The 22,715-nt window shown below is 43.6% G+C and overlaps 1 protein-coding gene across 6 annotated transcripts in view; it reads left to right on the top strand.

Moving 5' to 3' along the window:
* The window catches only part of MIGA1 (mitoguardin 1), a 52,282-nt gene that overhangs the window by 20,139 nt on the left and 9,428 nt on the right, over window positions 1-22,715 (top strand). For all 6 annotated transcript variants that reach the window (XR_013975017.1, XR_013975018.1, XR_013975019.1 and 3 more), the window contains exons 8-13: window positions 12,899-12,999; window positions 17,635-17,753; window positions 18,019-18,091; window positions 18,924-19,010; window positions 20,217-20,315; window positions 21,286-21,420. Coding sequence is in view for 1 of the 6 variants with exons in the window: in XM_080915950.1 (XP_080772076.1) it covers window positions 12,899-12,999; window positions 17,635-17,753; window positions 18,019-18,091; window positions 18,924-19,010; window positions 20,217-20,315; window positions 21,286-21,420 (614 nt within the window). In the remaining 5 variants the exon portion in view is untranslated. The remainder of the gene's footprint in view (window positions 1-12,898; window positions 13,000-17,634; window positions 17,754-18,018; window positions 18,092-18,923; window positions 19,011-20,216; window positions 20,316-21,285; window positions 21,421-22,715) is intronic.

Raw genomic sequence — 22,715 nt, 5'->3', positions numbered from 1 at the left:
CAAATAAGTAATCCAGAATTTTAAAGAAAATGGTTCAATTCCATTTCTTTCATTTTCATATCTTACAATAAATAGAAATTTTTGTTGTCTTCTTTATTTCATTATCTTTCATATATTTTGATAGAAAGTACCTTTTAGCTGGTCACAGATACTGTGATTAGTAGAATACAGAATCTAAAACCTGACCTCAAGGAATGACGTCACCTTACAAAGGGCCTTTTGCTACCATCATGTATGTAAGCTTGTGTCGCATGTCAGTCACTGGGTCTGTGTCAGTTCAAGCTTTGGTGGTGTGTTGTATGTTGGTAGAGCAGTAGCCTCCGTAGATGTTTCAGTGGTTGTTTTTCTCTTAGGGAGTGACATGAATCATGGGCCTTAGTTGTATCTTCATCTCCAGTTATTCAGATTGAAACTCATAAAATATTCAGGAAATGGCATCGGTCTCCTTTTTCATTTGTGGTGCTAGGAATCAAATGCAGTGCCTTGTATGCCAGACAGGTGCTCTAACCTTGAGACACTGCAGCCCAGTGCGTTCTTGACTCTCACTGATTAGGACAAACTGCTGGCTTTAATGGCAGTGTAAAAACAAAGGTGACTACACCATGTGGGCTCCCTTTGTAGGTGCTGTCTGACTGATAGGGCTTCCAGGAGACAAGTTCTAGTTTACTAACAATGTAAGGATCCTGGGAACTCGGAGAATATTGAAGACCTGTGGTTGAAAGTAAATTTCAAACTTAAAGACACTAAAGCCTTTGATTATCTTGATGAACTAGGTGACCTGGTATACAAAAGTTTCTACAAGATGGGAAAAAATTGGAAAATGATTTTGTTGGCATGTTGCTCTTAGTATCTCTGGAAAAATTGATGAGGGAAAGAATGAGCTGTATGGTAAAACCGAATAGCTCCAGATGCAAATAAACAACTAAAGGTTGCTAAGTGTGTCCTTGAAGAGAATCTTCTCTCCAGCAGCCACAGAGCTCGAGTTGCAGAAAACCAGCTGAAGCCCTCATTATAAGGTTGGCTGAATTGCAACGAAAATTCAAGTCTCAGCCTCAGAGGGTGTCAGCAGTTAAAGGAAGGGCATTAATTGGCAAAGAATGGGATCCTATAGCTTGTGATGGGGATGTGTGGGAGGACCCTGTTGAAGCCGAGAATTTTGAGTCTTCGAATTCTTAAGGGTTTACCCCACCTGAGGAAGTAGTACCCTCAGCCCCACCCCTTGAATCAATGCCTCTTTCACATGAAGAAATTGATTCATCAGAGTCTGATAAACCAGTGACTTTTGCTGAAAAAATGCCAGACAAGACAATACTGATGTTTCTCAAGGCCCATAGTGTCTTCTAGGTCCATTACTAGACTCAAAGCAAAGCAGGAACCTAGAGGAGAGGTAGAAAGTATTGTTCATGAGGAAATTCAATACACTACTAAGGAGCATAATGACTTTGCTAATTCATTCAAGCAGAAGTCTGAGGAATATGTGTGGAAATGGATTTTAAGGGTGTGGGATAATGGTGGAAGGAGCATAAAACTAGATCAGGCTGAGTTTATTAACATGGGCCCTCTGAGTGCAGATTCTAGGTTTAAAATGGGAGCTTGAACAGTTGAAAAGGGCGTCAGAAGTTTGTTTGAATGATTGGCTGAAGCGTTTATCAAAAGATGGCCTACTGAGAAGGAGCTGGAGATGCCTGTTATCCCTTGGCTTAGTGTTGAGGAAGGATTTTAAGGCTCAGGGAAATTAAAGTGCTAGAGTGGATACATTGTGTATCTAATCCTCCACAGTGGGAAGGCCCAGAAGACATGCCCTTCACAAATCCTATAAGACACAAACTGGTGAGAGGGGCACCAGCATACTTGATGGGTTTCGTTCGTGCCCTTTCCTTGTGCCAGACTTTAGGGTTGGAGATGCTGCTGCTCCACTGGATGGATTAAATGCAATGGGTTTAATTGGGCCCAGGTAACAAGAACCAGGTGGCAGCATTGAATTGCCAGAGACCAGGTGATGGTAGTTATCATAATGAACAGCATAGACAAAACAGTGTATATAATGACACAGGAGAGGTGAAATTTATAATGGTACGACTCATTCAGATCATGGTGTTTCCAGGCATGAAATACATAGGAAGCCTACTCCGTATCTGTTTCATCTGTACAAGCAGAAAAATTGTCAAACAAATGAAAGAAAGGCTACATTAGATGGTGGCAAAAGGCAGTCTCGGCCAGTGAACCAGTGTCCTGACCTGAGCCACTTTGCAGACCCAGAACCCCTTGAATGAAGGCGTGGCCAGGTTCCCCTGAGGAAGGATCTTGATAAGACATCTGTAAGTTTTGCTGTTAGCCTTTCTCCAGTTCTTCCCCATAGGGCCCTCTGGCTTTTTCAAGTGTAACTGTGCACTGGGGGAAGGAAATAATCCAACTTCCCAGGGTCTGCTGGATACTGGTTCTGAATTGACACTGATCCCAGGAGATCCCAATAAACATCATGGCCCTCCAGTCAAAGTAGGGGCTTATGGAGGACAGGTGATTAATGGAGTTTTGACTAATGTCTGACTCACAGTAGGTCCCCAAACACATCCTGTGGTCATTTCCCCAGTTCTAGAATGTATAATTGGGATAGATATACTTAGAAGTTGGCAGAATTCTCACATTGGCTCCCTGACTAAGACACTAACCTATCATTTCTTTCTTAAACTAATTGGGCTTTATATTTTATATGCTTATTGTCTTATAAAAATTTGTATTGCAATATCAGTTACAAGCAATTCAAGCTCTAAATTGGTGTTAGCTGTGGGTTTTTGTTTGTGGATTTGCTTTTTTGTTTGTTTGGTTTGTTTTTGTTTTTTTTCTGATGCAAAAGATTTTGAGATTTTTACATTGATGTATAGGAACAAATACATAGCTTTAGACCTTAAAAACAAACCAGGAATGTTTACAGATCAAAAGGCTTGCTATAATTTATGTATACTTTAGGTATTAGGTTACCACATGATCCATTGTTTGAACAGAATATACTAAGGGTTTTAGACTTGGAATATGTATTCAGAAAAACTTGTTTTCTTTTGTGGTTTAGTTATTTTTGTTTAAGATGAATGCCTCACTGTATATTGTAGACCAGCCTTAAAGTCCGTATCTGAGCTGGGACTAGATAGGGCCTGTCCACTTGGGATCCCACGGAGGAGGGTGAAAACTGAATCCCATAGGTTGTCTTCTGACTTCTACTCACACGCCATGCATATATCCCTGTAACATACATACATACATGCATATATATATCATACATACAGGAAGTTAAACATGTCTTCTGCATGTTGGCATTACAGGAGCATACCAGCACACATAGCCCAAGCATAATTATTTCTTTGTGTGTAGAAAGCACAGCAAAAGGTGTCAGAGGGAAAAGTGAAGGTCTTCCTACAGTTTTAGTTAACTAGAGTCTGGTGTTTTACAGATGAAACAGTGCAGTGGAGTAAGCCAGACAGCCGCTCTAACCTGATTTTATTGCTGTTAAGACAGCTCAGTGTTTGTAAGTGCTGTGGAAACACTGACGAAAAGGCATGTGAGTAGTCTAAGGCACTTAGAAGAAGGCTTCCTGGAAGGAATAACTTGAAAACAGACAGTAGGCCTGCCAGGAAGATCAGGGATAGAACATTCCAAGCAGAGGGAGACAGGGACCGAAGCTACAGAAGGTGCACACAGCATAACAGCACATAGAGCAACCCTCGGAGGGTGGCCAGAAATCATGCAGGAACTTTGTTTCTGCAGGCAAAAATGAGCCACAGAAAATTACTTAGGTGTCAGATGTGTTGAAGGAGATTGTAGAAGGGTAGCTGGTATAATTTCAGTTCTTTCTCCTTTCTTGGAGCTCCTTTTTTGTAGAAGTGCTTGTGTCTCTCAGGGCTTTGTATTTTGTTTTGAGTCAGGGAGTGTTCCTCTAAGGGGACTGTCTGGCAGAGAACAAGAAAAACTGTAAAGCAGCACCTCCCATCCAGGGGAGAGACATTTCTTAGATTTGGTAAGTAGCCAGTAGAACATCCAGAGACTGAGTAAGCTTGGCTACAAGCAGAAATACCTCAGCCTCTCCTCTCATCAAACATCCCAGAGACTGGGATCCTCTTTTCCTGCAGAGTCACTGTCACAGAGGAGCGGCCTCCCTGAGGCTGTGTTTTAGGGAGTGATCTGAACTGCAGGCTTGAGTTATATATACTCACTTCTCTAAACAGAGTACAAATTACACAGCAGTTGAGAATTGTGGTTAGTAATTCCCCCAGTATAAAGCTTCATAATTTTAATTTCAGAGGGTATGCTAATACCACAAAATGCAGCTGAGCTGGTGTCATTTCTGCAGGTCAAGACAGATTCAGTGATGGCCGATACAGTCACAGTGCTGTGGGCTCCAGAAATATAGGGTACCCGATGTTTGCCTTTACCTCTTAATCCAAATCATATTTCCATAGCTGTGGTTTCTCTGAGGAGGGCTTTACTCAGCTATGTAAGGCCTTCATAGTAGGGACAGGCCCACAGTCACCTTCCTCCTGGAAGAAGGTGACCTGGTATTTAGACGACTTTTCTGTGCTCATTTGTCCTGTGACCAGGCAGGGCCTGTGCAGTGCTGGTTCTGTTAACGCTGTAACTCTTTAACTGCAAACCCATTCTTAGCTTTATCTTATTTCAGTCCTTTTATAATAGGAAGAGAGGTAACACACTACCTAAGTGGATGCCCCTCCCCCTTCCCACATCACTCACAGTTGTTCTGTTTTGCTGGTGTGATGTGTGTTTTGATAAATAGGGAAAAGCAGACACAACTGTTGCGGCCTTCTGTCTCATACTATGCCACCATGCCAAGATGTTTCTGCACATTTGTCATCGCCTCTGTAAGTAAAGCTGTAGCAATCAGAACACATCCAGAATGTTCAGCTTCTCAGACCATTGGATCTCAGTGCTCCCCTTAGCAGGACAGAGGCCCATTGGAGGGTTAATCAATGTATTGCAAAAACTATGTATTTTAGCATCTTAAAACCTGGGTGGCCCATGGGAAGAACAACAGTATTAACCAACCAACCAACACCCCCCTCCAGAGCTCCCAGGGACTAAAACACCAACCATTGAGCACACATGGACAGAACCATGGCTCCAGCTGCATATGTAGCAGAGGATGGAATTGTCTGGCATCAGTGGGAGGAGAGGCTTTTGGTCCAGTGAAGGCTCATTTTCCCAGTGTAGGGGAATGCCAAGGCGCTGAGGTGGGAAGGGAGGTTGGCAGGGGGAGCACCTTCATGGAAGCAAGGGGACAGGAGAGGGAAGATGGGGGGAGGGGATAACATTTAAAATGTAAATATGTAGAATATCCAATAAAAATGATAAAAAAAAAAAAAACTGGGTGGTGGTGGTGCAGAGTTACAATATGGGTAGCAGATTGTCACACAGAAGGGGATGAGTGTCATGGCAGAGACTGGCCATAGTGAGAGCTACAGCAGCCAGGGCTACACAGTTAGACCCTGTCTCAAAACAAACAACAAACCCTCAAACACACACAACCTTCCAAAGAGCCACAGTAGTTCTCGACGCTGTCTATAATTGAACAGCATCAGCTGGGACTTACTCATCTTCAACAGACGCAGAAAGGACAGGTTTCAGGTTGTAGCTAAGCTGTGAAAACTTGTGGAGACCAGCCAGCAGCAGTCAGGTGACAGTGAGGCAGTACACAGGCTCCCTTTTCGAACTGGTGTCCTAACGCCTCTGTGGACAGCGTGGGTTCTAAAAGAGAGGCATCCCTGGAATCTCCACTAGCATCTGCAGAGACTAAAATAGACCCAGTGCCTTCTCAGTAACGGAAATAGAATGTGCCTAGGGACAGCAGAGCTGAGACACAAAACTCACTTGGCTTGATCTAAGGAAATAAAGCCAGGCCTAAGAGTCAAGGCAAAGGGCGTCTAGGTTTCTTTCCTTTTCCCTCCTTTAAAAAGAAAAAGCAGAGCCTTTTTTGGGAAAAACTTAAGTAACATGAATAACTGGGCTGTAAAGGGAAGAGGCTTGAGTGTAGTCAGACTTTGGCTACTACATGATAACTGAGCTGAAATTAACCCTCCAGGTGCCAGTGGCCTTCCAGAGAAGAGCATTGTCAGGGTCTCTGCAAGAATCTTGTTAACTTCCAGGTGTCGAAGAAAGGCAGAACATTTTAAAGAAATGTTTAGATTTGCTTATTATTTTAAAAGATTACCAATCAGCCCCACCTAAAAACCTACTCCACCGAGTATCAACTGATGATTTGTAGAGCTTCATTAATATACAGTCCTCATTTGTGGGAAGCTTTAAGGTCTTCTACAGTTGTTTTCATCATTAAAGGGTAAAAACTATTTCAGGCTCATAAATTAATTTCTCATGGTTAACTTAGGTCTCAGTATTAGAAACATCAAAAATTTAAAAGGGCTCTGAAAACATGTTAAAATCTCATTATAGACAAATGACCCAAAGGAGATTAGTGTTAGGCACTTTCGCATGGTTCTCATGCCCTGGGACTCACCGGCTTATAACAAAAAATAAGAAACACTAGTTTATATGAACCCACTTTTAAGTGCTTTCAATGTCCTTGGTGCTCTGAAGGCCTGTATAAATTATTGGGGGAACGGAGGAAAACATTCCCTGGGAAAGTTAATTCTTCCAGCCCACAGATTGGTTTATTCTTCTGTGTTATATGCTTAGGCAGCAGAAAAAAATAGTTTACTCAATGGTATGCAGTTATAAATTGCTAACTTTGGGTGTTTATATACATTAACATTTAAACCTTATAATATTTAGAGGTGGATTTTATTCCTATGTTTACATGAGCTCACTAGGAAACGGAGAAGATAAACTCCTCCAAGGTTACACAGCTAATAAGTAATGGGGTTCCGACTTTAATGGGAGCTGTCTGGCTTTGCACTCACGATTTTAACCAACAGTACCTCATGGATCAGATGGTTGGAGGGGATGAGGCTTGAGTGGATCAATAAGAATGGGGGTTTTAGATGTTGACAAGGGCTTGAGAACCGCTGGAGGAAGCCAGGCCTGTGAGAGAATGCATATGCCCGTGTAGAAGGCAGTAAGGGCAGTGCTCTGTTCATAGACGCTGACGACTGCACCTTCATCCTGACCACACACTGGCGGTGGGGCTGCTGCTCTCGCTCTGTGCGTGCGTTCTAAAGCAGTAGCATGAGGACCAGGATGGACAGGGCTGGCTGACTGCGCAGCTCAGGCTTCTCCACCATGACTGGTGACTAGAGCACTGTCAACTCAGGCTGACGGGAGCTGTTGTTGCTTTTAGTGATTAGTGGAAAATGATGTCAGACAGGCAGGGGAGAGAGTGACTATGGAAGATTTTGGAAGCCAGAGGAGAAATTTGATTAGACATGGCTTTTTGTTCTAGTTACTAGAAGAGAGAATTTAGTAGGCATAATAGGTCAGTCCTATAATAGCTACCTGTGGCAACCTTGATTAATACTTGGGCATATTGGAGTATATGAGTTCAATCAGAATTCTCTAAAGAACTTGCAGTATCACACCTGTAACCCCAGCACTTAAAAGACTGAGGCAAGGGAGTGAATTGTAGGTCAGCCCGACCTACAGAGTAATACCTTGATTCAGAAGAAGGAAGAACTACAAAGAGAAATAAGGTTACATCTCTCTCCAGTAGAAATGCATCCCCTACCCAGGCCCATCAAGTCTCTATGAGGATAGGCACATTCTCTCACTCTGAGGCCAGACAAAGCAGCCCAGCTAGTACACATCCCACATACAGGCTACAGCTTTTGGGATAGCCTCCATTCCAGTTGTTTGGGACCCACTTGAAGACCAAGGTGCACATCTGCTACATATGAGTGGGGAGGCCCAGGTCCAGTCCATGTGTGTCTTTGGTTGGTGGTTCATTCTCTGAGATCCCCAAAGGTCCAAGTTAGTTGACTCTTGGTCTTCTGTCGAGTTCCTATGCCTTTCAGGGCCCACAATCCTCCTGTTCTTCCATCAGAATCCCCAAGCTCCATCCACTGTCTGGCTGTGGTGTCTGCATCTGTCTGGGTCAGCTGCTGGGTGGAGCCTCTCCGAGGACAGCCATGCTAGGGTCCTGTCTCCAAGCATAACAGAGTATCATTAGTATCAGGGATTGGTGCTTGTCTGTGAGGATGGGTCAGTGACAAGGCAGATGGAGGGAACTGGTGGGAAAGGGGTTGGGGAGGGGATGGGGGTTCAGGATCAGGTGTGGGAAAGGACAGGCTGTCTGACTAGGTGGCCATGAGAATGAATGGAAATCTTCAACTGACTGGAGTGAGGTACAGGGGGCATCCAGGAAGAGACAGATACCTGGGAGGCACCCAAGAATCACTGGGGGTGTCCTTAGCTGTGACACACAGCATTGGGGATGTGGAACCTGAAGAGGCCATTTCCTATAGCCAGACAGGAACCCCACTGAAGCCATAGGGACACCAACCCACCCACAAAATTTTCAACTCAAAATTTGTCTACAAGAAATGCAGGGAGGGAATGGAGCAGAGACTGAGGAAATAGCCAACTTTAGTCTATTTTCAAACTTCTTTTTCTATTGTTTGGTGGTGTTAAGGCAGGTTTTGTGTCGGTCAGGCTGTCTGCAAATGTACTGTGCAGCTGAGGGTCTCCCTGAACTGGTCCTGGTGCCTCTGCCTCCCGGGTGCTGGTGTGACCGGCATACACTGTCATATCCAGAAGTTCTGTGCCTTGTGTGAATGCACTCAATCCTCCCTTAACGTATTGTGATATTATCTGATTCCTTGCATAAAGCAGCAATTCATACCTGTTGTATAATATGTCTGTAAATATACTAGTTGCTATATTCTTGATACAGTTTTTCTCACAAAGTCTATGAGGAGCAGTATTGCTATAAACATCCTTATGCATGTAAACATTTAAATAAAGCAAATCCGCTGGAGAACTTCGGTCACAGAGGAGGCAGGTTAAACTTCTTTTCTTTTGTTGTTTGGCTGTTTCTCTGTGTATCTTTGGCTGTCTGGAACTTGTTCTGTAGATCAGGCTAGGCTTAAACCCAAGAACTCTACCTACCTCTGCCTCTGCCTCCTACATGCTGGGATTAAAGGTGTGCACCACCACCCCAGCTTAGACTTTTTCCTATTATGTATATTTATTTTATGTGTATGGATGCTGCATGCGTGTCTGTGTACCACATGTGCAGTACCTCAGAGGCCAGAAGAGGGTGTCAGATCTTGTGCTGGTTAGTTTTGTGCCAACTTAACACAAGCTAAAATCATCTGAGAGGAGGAAACTTCAATTTCAAAAATGTCTCCATAAGAGCAGGCTGTAGGCAAGCCTGTAGAGTATTTTCTTAACTAGTGATTGATTGGTAAGGGCCCAACCCATTATTAGCCAACCCTCGACTCATAGTCCTGGGTGCTATAAAAAAAGCCAGCTGAGCAAGCTGTAGAGAGCGAGCCAGGAAGTAGCCTTTCCATGCCTCAGCCTCCACTTCCTGTTCCGGGAGTTCTGTCCCTCCTTACTTCAGTAATAGACTGTGATGTAGGAGTGTGAGCCACACAGACCCTCTCCTCCCCAAGTTGCCTTGGTTATGGTCTTCCATTGGAGCAATAAAAGCCTAAGAGATCTATTACAGAAAATGCAGTAAGCCATTTCTGGAACTCCTAAGATGAAAGCTTTAGCTTCCAAACTCAAGCTCTCCTGTGTTCTGTAGTATAGTCAAGACTTGAACACTTTTGAAAGAATGTTGTGAATTTTAATGGGGTGTGTGGAAAAAGTGAGTTTGGGTTATTGCCCAGGCTTTCTTCTTTATGCTTTTTATTGGCTCACCCAAGAAGCAGATGTGTTATTTCTCTTCATCATCATTAAACTGCCATTCCAGAATTATAACAATTACTTAAACAAGAGGCATGATCTGTGATTTTCTAGTTCGTAGAAGCCCCATTAGCAATTAACAGAGTCACCCATGATTTTTCAGTATTGCATGAAGGAAAGAAATCAGAGCATTCCCCTTTGGAGTCGTTTAACTAAGAGCAAGCCCAAGTTTGAGTTCTCTACTTCCTCTCCTTTCCTCATGTCTTCTGTCCTGTGCCTGCTGTGCGAGTCTGACTCTGCCTGTCTAGACGCTGATTTGGGAGTCAGTTTGTGTGTGTGTGTGTGTGTGTCCGTCTGTCTGTTTATGTCTGTGTGTCTGTCTCAGTGTGTTTGTCCCTAAAAGGGGAGCTTTGCTCTGTATTTATTGAACAGCAGAGAAAACACCGCATGGGAAAGGAATATGAAACTTTACAGTGATCTTTAACAGAGTTTTACAAGGGATGCAGTCACTGACTCTGGCTGACCCCATGTCATGGGTCTTCATTTATGAGATTGCTTTCATGTGTGTCCATGCATGTGTCTGTGCATTTGTGTGTGTGCACATTTTAAAATGTGTTACATGTACTGAAATGAAAATTATGGGAATTCCCCCCATAATGAGTGTCCAAAGATACCAATTTTCTAGTTATGAAACTTTCTAAAAGTGTAACACGGCTGAACTGGCTCAGCAGTTAAAAGTGCTTACGGCACTCACAGAAGACTTGGGTGTTTCCCAGCACACACTTGGTGGTTCAAAGCTTCATTTCATGGAAATATACATCATTTTCTAACCTTTATGGGCATCTACATGTATATTGTTCAGTAAATTTATTCAGGCACACACATGAAGGGAAATTTAGTGAATCTATTTTTGGTGGTCTTTTTTTTTTTTTTTTAAAGACAATTTCAAATGGTGGTTGAATTTTCCAGCCCACCCCTAAACTAAACACTAAGTTTGATTTTCAGCAGCTCCTCTGTTGGATTTAAGTGCACCTCTTGGATATAGACAAAACACATTGGCAAATTCAGTTAGGGTGATTTCTTAATGGTTGGAAAGACTTGGCTTGATAAATTTCCATCACATATTCATGCTTATAATAAGCTTGGGATTTTGTTTGTTTTTGCAAATGTTTGCCACTACTTTGCAACAGTTTTCTGTTAGTCGTGGAGAACTGCGGTGGGGAGCAATGCTGCAAGAGTTAAGCATCTGAAGTATCTGCCAGAAGCCTGATGGGTAATGAGCTTTATTAACCAGAGTAACCCTTGGTTATGGAAGTGGCGGATGCTGAATAAAGCCTGGTTATTTTTCTTAGATAATTTCTCACCTGTAGACTCAAAGCTGTCAGCCTGCTAGCGTCTTGTTAGTTGAACTTTGTAAATATATATATATATATACTTGTTTTTCCATTGTATGCACAATGAAAGAAAAAAGATGTACCATTTCTCTGTTGTGTGTTGAATTATGTAGGAAATGTTTGTGAACGATTCAAAAAAAATGGAAAAAGTTCCTGTGGATGTTTTGTGTAGTAACTTGGCATCTGTATTGATAGTTCAAAATCCACATCTAAATAAAACTTCCATGATGTTGAAAGAAAAAAGAAATGTAAAACCTGGCTCCACACACCTGCCAGAGCTCTGAACCCCGTTTGCAGCACCCCCCGTTCTGCACAGGACTTAGAACGTCGCTGATTGCACACAGCTTTCGAGCTAAGATGTGGGCTTGCGGTTTTACATCCCAGTAGAGTCACAGAATGTTTTTCTGATATGTAGGAGTTCTCAAGAAAACTCAAAAGGTTTCTGGTAAATTTGGCAAACATTTTTGTAAGGCTTAATAAAGGCTTAGAGGAAGACTTAATGGAAATTTGAATAAATGAAAGCGTAATCTAATTACACAGAAAAATAGTTTTTACCTGAAAATTCAGTATCATTGAAGGGATTCCTGTTGGTATGAGAGGCTTTTCAAACCTGCTTTCTGAGAGTTCTGCATTGCTAACAGATGGCCTGCCTTAATATGGCCAGATAAATAATTTCCAAAATCTTTGAGCTTTGACACCACTTAAAAAGTCACTGGGGGAGTTAGTTGTGTTTGGTTTTTACATGAGAAGAGTAAACGTGAGAAACTGTGTCTGGTCTTGCTGGCTCTTTAGTCTGTTAAAGTCGGCTTAGGGGTGAAGAACACACAAGTAACTACTGAGCTTTAATTGATCACCTTACAGTGAGTGATTAGCTAGAGGTTTAGTGTTAATTCAAATAAATCCAAGTGTTGTGGCACATGCCTTTTTGGTACTTTAACCTCACTATGGAGCTGCCTGGCTTTGAACCAGTGATTCTCCTGCCTCTGCCTCTTTAGCATCTCCTACTGGCATGGGCCACCACAACCTGAGTGGTACATTTATCCCAGCTCGAGAGGCAGAGGCAGGTGGATCTCTGTGAGTAGAAATCCTGGTCTATGTAGTGAGTTCCAGGATAACCCAGGTTACATAATGAGACTCTGTCTCACTTTTTTTTTTCAGTTGATTTGAATGAACCTTAAAATTTTCCAAATGTAGGCAAGCCACTTGCAAATAAATTTTTTAAAGTAGTTCTAGTACTTAAAGACTTTACCAAGTATGGTAAATAATTTACTGTCATTATTTTAAACTCAAAAACTTTTAATAAAAAGAAATTAAGTTTAATTTCTTTAAATTTAAAAGGGGGAGGGCTGGAGAGATGGACCCAGGTTCAATTCCCAGCACCCACATGGCAGCTTAGAATGGTCTGTAACTCCAGCTCCAGGCTCCAGCACCCTCCACACATACCAATGCACGTAAGATTAAAAAATAGAATACGTTTCGATAATGACCTCTGCTTTTTGTAGCCCTTCCTTCCATGTCATGGCAGTATGTTAGCAGAGGGAGCTTTGCGAGTGCTGTTAGCTCGCAGCCCACTGCAGTTGCCATCGGTCTCCCTCCAGCCCTGGCTGTCTGGATAGAGTAGAGGTAAAATCCCACTGTATCACGTGAGCATGGCAGAGACAAGGGACAACAGTTTGACTTTCACCCTTGTTGCTTTTAAGATAAAGACACAGATATGAGCGTGAGGGAGACTGTGGATGACTTTGGCCTGCCAGACACCGTGAACATCGACTCAGCAGATCTCCTTGCTTCAGCAACAGAGGTAAGACAAGTGGTAGTTCTGCCATTGCACTACAGCTTAGTTCAGTTGCTGCGTGTGTGTGTGTGTGTGTGTGTGTGTGTGTGTGTGTGTGTGTGTGTGTGTGTGTGCATGCGTGCATCATACCATCCCTGGTTACTTTTTTTTTTTTAAATAATTTATTTCATGTGTGTTGGTGTTTTGCCTTCATGTGTCTGTGTGAGGGTGTGGAGCCTTTGGAACTGGAGTTACAGACAGTTGTGAGCTGCCATGTGGGTGCTGGGAGTTGACCCCGAGTCTTGAGAGAACAGCCAGTGCTCTTCATTGCTGAGCCATGTCCCCAGCCCATACTCTCTGTATTAAGATGGCAACGACTGTGACATCCGCACACCTTCCTCTAGTGACAGTATAAAGGTGTGTGTGTGTGTGCACGCGCACGCTCGTGCACTGGTATAGACATACATATGTAGAGTGTTTGCATGAAAATGGCGTCTCTGGAAATAGACTCCAAGCCTAGACCCACTCCATTCTCGGGAGCAGGAGCAATGGCCCAGCACTGGTTGTTCTTGTGGAAGATCTTGGTTTGCTTTAGAGCCAAGCATTAGTTCACAACCATCATAGGCACATGTGGTACACACACACAGGTGTACGCAAGACATTCATATAGGTGAACGTTCTGTTTTATACAGCCTGAAGATAATTTAGATTATATATATGACCTTGTACGTTGGGTGTGACCCAGACAAGGGAAGGTGGAATCTCGCACTTGTCATAACACACGTGGACATCAGTCTCAAATTTCTCATCAGTCTGGGGTCGACTCCCAGGCTGAGGAGGCTCTACCCGAATAGTAAATGCTGTTTTGTTAGTGACAGTAGATACTGACAAGCTGCTAAGTGCTATCGTATTAAGTTCAAGACTAACCTGACTTTTCTCTGTGGTCAGATTTAATGTCCTAAATAATGTTGTCATGAAACTCTAGTCAGTCTTCCCAAAGCTGCAGTTTCCGGAATGTCTCCTCTGCTTGTGAGACCTTCTCCTTCCCCTTCTCTCAGTCCTTCACAGTTTATTATACTTGACATTTTGTTTCTTCCTTTGCTCTTTCTCTCTTGCTCTAAGCATCTTGGCCAGGTTCCAGGATTGCACAACCTGTGTTGGAGACCTGAAGATGAGGGCCTGAGGGCTAAGCTCTGCAGAGGAGCGGTGGGGTCCTCTGCAGAGCAGGAGCCTGGCTCCCGGACAGCTGTTCCCCAGCATTGGAGTTTACCCTTACTCCCAGACAGCTTGTGGTCGATTCGCCTGAGTGGTGACCTCTCATTCTTTCTCTGGGTTTGTCAGTTGCAGGCGACCCTTGGTACTCCTCTCTTTTTTTTTTTTTTTTTTTTTTAAATAAACTGTTGAGAGACTTAAACTCCACAATCTCCAGCACCTCAGGAAAACTCACTGATTTGAACTACATGCAGAAGTGATTTCAGAGGATGCCTGAGGAAGTTGGTTCTCTCCTGTACGGTCCTGAGGCCTAACCTCAGGTTATCAAACTTCTACACAGTAACCATCTCTCTGGCCCCACATGTTTATATTAGCCTAAATGATACTGTTGCTATGACAACTTCTGCTGTGTGTTAGATAATGCAGAGAGATAGTATAGTCTGATTGAGAGCATAAGGTCTGAGTTTGGATAAAGGACTCTGTTAAGCCTTCTGCACAAGCAAGAGGATCTGAATCTGAGGCCCAGTACCTGTGTCATAAGCCAGAATTTGGGTACAGGAAACCAGAGGATTTCTGGGGCTTGCTAATCAGCCAGTTTTGCTAAGTCAGCAATTGCACGTTTAGTAAAAGACCTCATCTTAAAAATTAGGGGAAATGAGCAATGGCAACAGCAGACATCAGCCTTCAGCCACCACGTTCAACCACAGCGAGAAGAGCCTACACTCGGGAATGTTATGTCTGGATCTAAATTTAAGGATTACTTATAGAACCTGAAGCACATTTCCTGTAAATACTCATTTCTGCTCTTTTGCCTGTGTGTTGCCAACAGTAATCTTACTGAACTTATAATCTGATACCAGGAATAAATGAGACCATTTCCTTTAAGGCATTTAACACAGTGCAAACACCACAGCCTGCAGAGCTGCTTCTGGAACACAGATGGCTCCTTAGTGTAGTGCTCTTCCCTTGTGCACAAGGCCCAGAATTGATCCCAAGCATGGAGAAGACTAAAAAGTCCAGAGCTCTGAGAAGAAAAGCCCACATTTACTCAGAAAATAGCTAAGTCCCCAAAGGAGCGCCGAGCTGTGGGTCTCATGGTCCGGCTCTGTCTCTGCAGAGGTCTGAAAAGCCAAGTCATGCACCATCTTGTTGGCTGTCACAGAAAAGAACATGACGGTGCCACCCCTCCTAAAGCTCTGTCCCTCGGGAATTGTCAGAATTGGTCCTGTGTGGCAGCTTTCAAAGCTGAATTCTCAGCGTTTGTCTTTAGATCTGGTTAATTTGGTTAGTTCTATAGCTCTGGCTGGCCTGGACCCCTTATGTGGACCATGCTGAACTCATCAAGATCTGCTATGCTCAAAGACACCAAAAACATTAAAATAGTAAAACAGGCAAAAACATTTACAGATTCTGTATCTGATTTTTAAAAGGCTTACAACATACAATTAAATACTAATTAGGTAAGTAGCCTAATGTAAAAATGAGCAAAGAAATTGAGTAGACATTTCTCCTAACAGAATATCCAAAGGACTAATAAGATGAAAACATCAGTCATCTCGAACTGCAGATTGGTTCCCATGTGCTGTAGTTGTTACGATGAAGGTGAAAAAACAACAGTTGTTATGAGAGAATGTGTGAGCAGTGCTCACGGTCCTGAAAGGAAGGCAGCCACCCTGCAGAAACGGTCTTGCCTGTTCTCAGACAGTAAACACAGAGTCACTATCTGACCCTTCTATTTCTGTGTGCCAGGAGCGTTAAAAACATGAATCTGTAAAAAACCATGTACACAGATATTCATAGCAGCCTATCATGTCTAAAAAGTGGAAAATTGGTGTCCATTACTGAGGAATGGATGAAAATAATGTGGTATGTCCATGCTCTGGAGAGTTGTGATTTCAAATTTACCTACATATTTTTATGTTATGAATATGTGTGAGTAACCCGTATGTGTGTATATGTATATATCGATATGTGTGTGTATGTATGTATGCGTATCACATGCTGTGTGGTGCACATGGAGGCCAGAAGGTAATAGATTCCCTGGACCGGGAAGCACGGGTGTTTGTACGAAGCCTGATGTGGGAACTGAGGACTGAGCCCAGGTCCTCTGTCAGAGCAGCAAGTGCTCGTTACCACTGCGGCATCTTCCCAGCGCCCATGCACACGAGTTCCACGTGTCCATAAACGTGAGTGACGGCTGCTGTGGCTTATCATGGTTCATCCTGGGAAGCATTCTGAAAGACAGCAGCAAACCCCAGCGGCCACACACCACTCAGTGCCGTGTACACGACGTTCTCAGTGGTAAACTGTGGTTTTCGAGTACTTGTTCCCAGAAGCCAGGGCAGGGTTAGAAGACGGCGGATGGAGGAGCCTCTTGGTGGACTGGCAGTATGTGCCAGAAAGGACTGTTGGGCACACAACTCTGAGTGTTCCGAAAACCAACAAGTTGTATACTTATTGATGACGTGTGAAATAAATCTTAGTAACACTGTTTAAAAAGTTTTGATCTGGGGCTATAACTGAAGAGGTGGAACACTCACTCACTCTGCACAGATCCTAGGTTTTCTCCTCATAGTGTCCCAGTGAGTGGGGGATTTTGTTAGCTGGCCACCCAGCAGTATTTGCAGTTGTCTTTTGATGAAGTGTTGGGCTGGGATAGTGTTTGCAGACTCACTCTGTCGTACAGTCAGAGAGGGTTATCTTTCAGCTCCAGAAAATCTCCCCACGGAGAAGACAGCGTTCCTTAGGACAGCAGGTCATGTTTGTGTTTTCCTGGAGAGTTTGAAGAGTCCTGTGGCTGATAAAAGTCCTCATCATTTACTCTGCCTTCTTCAGACCTGGTTGACTTAAGCGCTGGATTTGAAATGAACTGAGTTTATTTTTCTTTTGGGTTCTTCTGGATTCTTTGGAATAAGGTCCCACTGCATAACTCTGGCCTAGAACCTGCTAAAGTAGCAAAGCAGCCTCCTTGCTGGGATTAAATTAAAGGTCTGTGCCACTGTGCCCAACTAATTTCTCTCTTTTTACCAACTGAGTTTTTTGCAAAAGATGTTATTTTTAATGATGTGTGCCATCTGTGAGTGTGAGTGTGAGTGCCCAGAGGCCAGACCTGCCAGATGCCCGCTGGACACTGACCATCAGTGTGAGCACCACCAGCTACTTGCCAGCCCACTCCTGGTTCTCTGTGTGTATGTGTGCGTGTGTGCATATGTGTGTGTGTGTGTGTGTGTGTGTGTGTGTGTGTTTATTGAGACAGATTGTGCCTATGCTCATTCAAACTGCTCTTGAACTTTAACAACTGAATGTTGAAGTAAAGTGAATTTACGGTTTTCATACATAAAGTGTTAGTGAGTCCCGTGGGTTAGTCACATGTTTATTTTGATAATATTGAAATCCTATTTTTTATTTAGTTCTTCTTACTTTGGTAAAATTCATTCTGTGTATTCTTAGCTTTCAGAGCACAGACAAGCACAGCAAACCTACAGCCTGGAGTCTTTTTGTCGCTGCCCGTTTTATGAAGAAGCTATGCATTTAGTTGAAGAAGGAAAAATTTACTCCAGAGTACTGAGGTATCATTCCAGCTTAGCTTACATCTAATACTTTATTTTAGTGGCTAATATTTTATAATAATATAGTAAGGTACTGTTTTTATGTAACAGTTATTAAATCATGCTTAGGAATATGGGAAAAATACATTTTGTTCCAGTAATTTTTGCACAGTCCACCAGTATGCAGAGGACATGTGTTTTCCATTAAGGGCCTGCTTAAGTCCAGCTTTGTGCACGGCTTGCTCTGGGCTGGAACCTAACAGCTGCTCTCTGCTCTCTGACACAGAACGGAGATGCTGGAGTGCCTGGGAGACAGTGACTTTCTTGCCAAGCTTCACTGTATTCGGCAAGCTTTTCAGGTATTTCCTACATCACTGAGGGATGTCCTGCACTGAGCGCTTTCTGGTGAAGTCCTGGCTGTGTATGGGGCAGCTCTTGCATATCCTGCCTGCTAAAGGCAGATGGGCAGTCCACTGTGCTGACTCTCCCTCTGAAGCTCTGTTTCCACATTCACTCTCCTCCCCACACCTTTCCAGGCCTTCCACACTCTAAGTGGAACATGGGAATGCTGCTAAAACTCAGTCTTCATCGCTATGGTTTTAGATTTGACTCAGTGGTGAGAAGCAAGGCTTCTAATAAAATGAAACAAGGCTGCTGGCTCACACCTTCAGTTCCAGCACTCGCTGTGAGCTCGAGGCCAGCCAGAGGTACATGGTGAGACCCTGTCTCAAAAAACAAAATAATAAAGAAGCGAATTACTTTATGTTTGAAAGCTACATAAAATTTACCTTAGATTTTTAAAATTTTTTCAAGATCTATATTTATTATTGTGTGTGTGTGTACACATAAGTTCGGGTGTCCAAGAGCCCAGAAGAAGATATCAGATCCTGTGTAGCTGGGTCGTGAGCCACTCAACATGGGTGCTGGGAACCAAACCTGGGTCCTCTGCAAGCACAGTGCTCTTAGTCACTCACTGTTCTTCCAACTCTTCACTGCAGATATCTAATTCTCTGAAACAGAATCTAAGTTCAAATTTGCCTGCCCTAAATATTTTTGATCATTGGGCTAAGTCTCTCCATTTCTGTGAATTTGGACTTCCTGTCTTCAATAGTGACTTGGCATCACGTCCCTACCCTGACTGCTCGGTTTCCCATGTGTCATTTGTTCACCCTGCCGACTGGTGTTTTTCAGCTAATCCTTGCAGAAGCAGACAACAGGTCGTTCCTTGCTGAAAGTGGAAGGAAAATTTTGTCAGCTTTAATTGTGAAAGCCCGGAAGGTAAATATATTCTCTAAGCAAGTTTTGTTCTTACTAGTTTCTCTGACTGAAGACTAAATGCAGGGAGCTTGGGGGATAGTTGAACAGGGAAAGTCCTTGGCACCGAGCCAGACTCCCAGCTGGACCCCCAGAGCTCTCATGACCCAGAAGCAGTGCCAACAGTTGTTCTGTCACCTCACACAGACTGTGCTATTTCTGTTTGAGTTACTTTCTGTGTGCAAAGCTCGTGGCAGGTTGTTTGTAGTAACTTAGAGCTGCCTGTGGCCTCTGGTGATATCCGGTGAGATCTGTTGGTAGATCTGCTGCTATGTCCAGGTGTGGCTAACTCCTCCTCAAGCCTGTTCTGGAAGAAGGTGGAGGGCAGAGCCCTGAGGGGCCTGGAGCACAGACTGTGCTGCCTGGTGCTCCTCTCACTGAGCTGGGGAGGCAGAGCCTTTGATGAGCACTTCCTTCAGACTGTAAGGAACCACTTCACTTCGTGCAGGCTTGTCCAGAGGAACAGGCCTGCCTTTAACCTTTTGCCCACCTACATTCAGCTCCTGTTCATTTACTCTCAAGTCCCTCTCTGTGCAGAGGAACTGTATTTGACCCTGTTTCAGAAGACTTTTATGATTAGATAAATGGTAAGCGGGAAGTAACCTAAGCATTCAGTACTAAGTGAATCTCAAATGACACTATGTCCTTGAAGTTCACAGCATGAATCTTGGGTTCTTTCTTAGCCTTCCCATCCTAGAGGAACACAAGGCTTTGAACCAGCATGTCTCCAGGCAAAGCCCATCTGCACCAGGACGCCAGGCTTCTGCTGCAGCCCTGCTTCTTCTTACAGTCTGAGCAGCGGTTTGCTGACGCTTTCCTGACGTCCCTGTTCTTGGCATCCGTGACCTAGGGCACAGCTGGCGATGGGGAGCTGAGAGCTGCCTGCCCTGACGTAGAAAGGACCCCACTAAACCTCACTGCCATAGAGGCACACGTGTAACCCCAGCCCTGTAAGGAGGGAGGAGCCTGAGGTCATCCTCCACCTTACAGGTCATTTGAAGCTAGCCTGGGATGCTGGAGACACTTCAAGAAGGAAATAACTTGGCATGCTTGCAAATATTTTGTAGAATAATTAAGATTCAACTTTCTTTAAAAGTAAAAAAGTAACTTATTTTGTAGGCTTAAGTCTTGTTATAAAGTTATGTTTAGACTACACTGTTTTCTTTGCAGAATCCAAAGAAATTTCAAGATGTTTTTGATGAAATGATCTATTTTTTGGAGCAGACTGATCACTGGGATAGTACTGAGATGGAACTTGCTGCCAGAGGGGTGAGCACATCTCATAATCCTCACTCCTGCTGTCTGTGCATTTACGGGACAGGTTCTTTGTCTGCTTTCTAACTGATAGTAAATCCAGCCGTGTGAAGGTGGGTGCTGTTTGTGCAGCCATGTGCTGATATGTACTGTCATATGCAGCCGTGTGCTGGTGGGTACTGGCATACCAACTGTAGTATCAGGGCACTATCATACCTAGCTGTGTAGTGGTACCATCATATTTCTGACATTCATAAACAATGGAAACTATATTCTTTATACATTGATTGGTTATAAGGAAATGGCTTTGTAAAAGCCTTTAGTCCTTATTCCCATGGGGTAGGTCTTGTTACAGGCAGTTGTAGCTTACTGTGCAAGAGCGGTTTGAGATGAATAAGGGACAGGGCACCAGAGAGCCAAGGAAGCAGACTTGAAGGTGTAAAGTTACCAAGAAAAACCAGAGGCGGTCTTACTTTAGAGAAGGTGTACCAACTAGAACTTACACTGTGGTTCTGTGTATGAACTCACAGCTCAGTGGCATTGATACAGACGTGATCGTTTGGGTCTATACGTACATCCTCATTCCGGTTACGTTGGAATCTAGGAGCAGCAACAGTACAAAACTACTGTTTCCTACACACCGTTCTTGGCTCCTAAGCATCCACTAAAGCACTGTAGGAGTCCTTGGGGAAATGGCGTCCATGCTGAGCTCAGAGCAGCTCGCTGTGGTAGAGGTTCACAGAATGCTTTTCCAGGGAGCTGGGGAGGTTGGCGCTGGGGACAAGGTAGGTCCAGACATAGGACCCTTCCTTTACCCTTTCTAATCTTTACCTATTTTTCCATATTCATCTCTGAGTTGGGTAAATCTGAACCACAGGTCTATTTTAGTTTTCTCTGCTTTTCTCTTTGTTGTTTTTATCTTGGTCTAAATCTCTATTGCCTTTTGCCTAATCTGCACTCACTGCTATCTTGCAATTTAATGCAGGTGAAAAATTTAAATTTTTATGATGTGGTTCTGGATTTCATATTAATGGATTCCTTTGAAGATTTAGAAAACCCACCCACATCCATACAGAGTGTAGTGAACAATCGTTGGCTCAATTCTTCCTTCAAAGAAACTGTAAGTGGCATTTACTTTCTTTGCTATTCAAGTCTGATGGGAAAGGATCAGAGATGGACAGCTGATTAAAAACTACAGAGGTCAGCAGTGGGGGCACATGCCTTAAATCCTAGCACCCAGGAAGCAGGAACAGGCCAGATCTCTGTGAGTTCAAGGCCAGTCGGAACTACATAGATAGAAAATTGAGCTCATCCTTTGTCGTTGGGCTCACGTGTGCAGTGTGTAACACTTGAGATGAAATCCCCTGAAAGCCATGGGTACCAGCAGCTGGCAGGGGCATCATGGTTCATGGTAAAGTCTGCACGCTGGGAATGCTTTCGTGTCCCTTGGCAGTCACAGTTGTTAGATCTTCCAGACACTGTGCTTTAAGGTGCAGCTCTTCCTCCACTAAGGGATGCCACAGAACACAATTTTCTCCATTTCAACACTGACTCGGTAAAGTTGGGTCAGCCAGAATAGAGGCTTCACTAGGATCCACTAAGGCATTTCTTTTGCCTCCTCATGGTTACAGTTTCTTGGTTCTTGAATAAAACTTAGCTTTTACCCTCAGATATTCCAGCAACACTGTCCTTGAAGGAAAGAAGATCATCTATCTTCATTATTGGGTAGAGAACATTTATTTGTGTGTATGTATAGACAGATTCTTTCTAGCGCATTTCATAGGGGTAGAACTTAAACCTCTGTTTGTGTTCATTTGTGAGACCAGGTCTCACTCTGTAGCCCAAGCTGGCTGGCACTCTGAGGATCTGCTGCTTTCGCCTCTTATATGCCAGGATCACGGGTGTGAGTTCCCATGTGCAGTAAGACTGTATGAGCCTTGAGAATTGTGTTGTAACTGCTTACGTGCCTTGGTTATAGAGTTCAGCACCTTTCTCTTATAGGCTGTTTGGTTGGTCAGTTGATTTGGTTTGGTTTTTTTCTTTTAAAAGAATTATTTATTTATGTATATGAGTACACTGTTGCTGTCTTCAGACACACCAGAAGAGGGCATCAGATCCCATTACAGATGATTGTGAGCCACCATGTGGTTGCTGGCAACTGAATTCAGGACCTTTGGAAGGGCCATCAGCATGCTTAACCATTGAGCCATCTCTCCAGCCCCCTGGTTTGGTTTCTCTGTGTAGCCTTGGCTGTCCTGGAACTCAGGCTGTAGACCAAGCTGGCCTTGAACTCAGAGGTCTGCCTCCCAAGAGTTGTAATAAAATGGATACACCATTGCCCCGCTTTTGGATATAAATTTTAATTTCATAAAATGCAGACTATCCCTTGATGTTTGTAAACAACACAAGGAACCT

The sequence above is a fragment of the Micromys minutus genome, assembly GCF_963924665.1.
Source record: "Micromys minutus genome assembly, chromosome: 4".
Lineage (NCBI taxonomy): Eukaryota > Metazoa > Chordata > Mammalia > Rodentia > Muridae > Micromys > Micromys minutus.
Note: the sequence above shows the minus strand (reverse complement) of the source record. Positions and strands in the feature narration are given on the sequence as shown.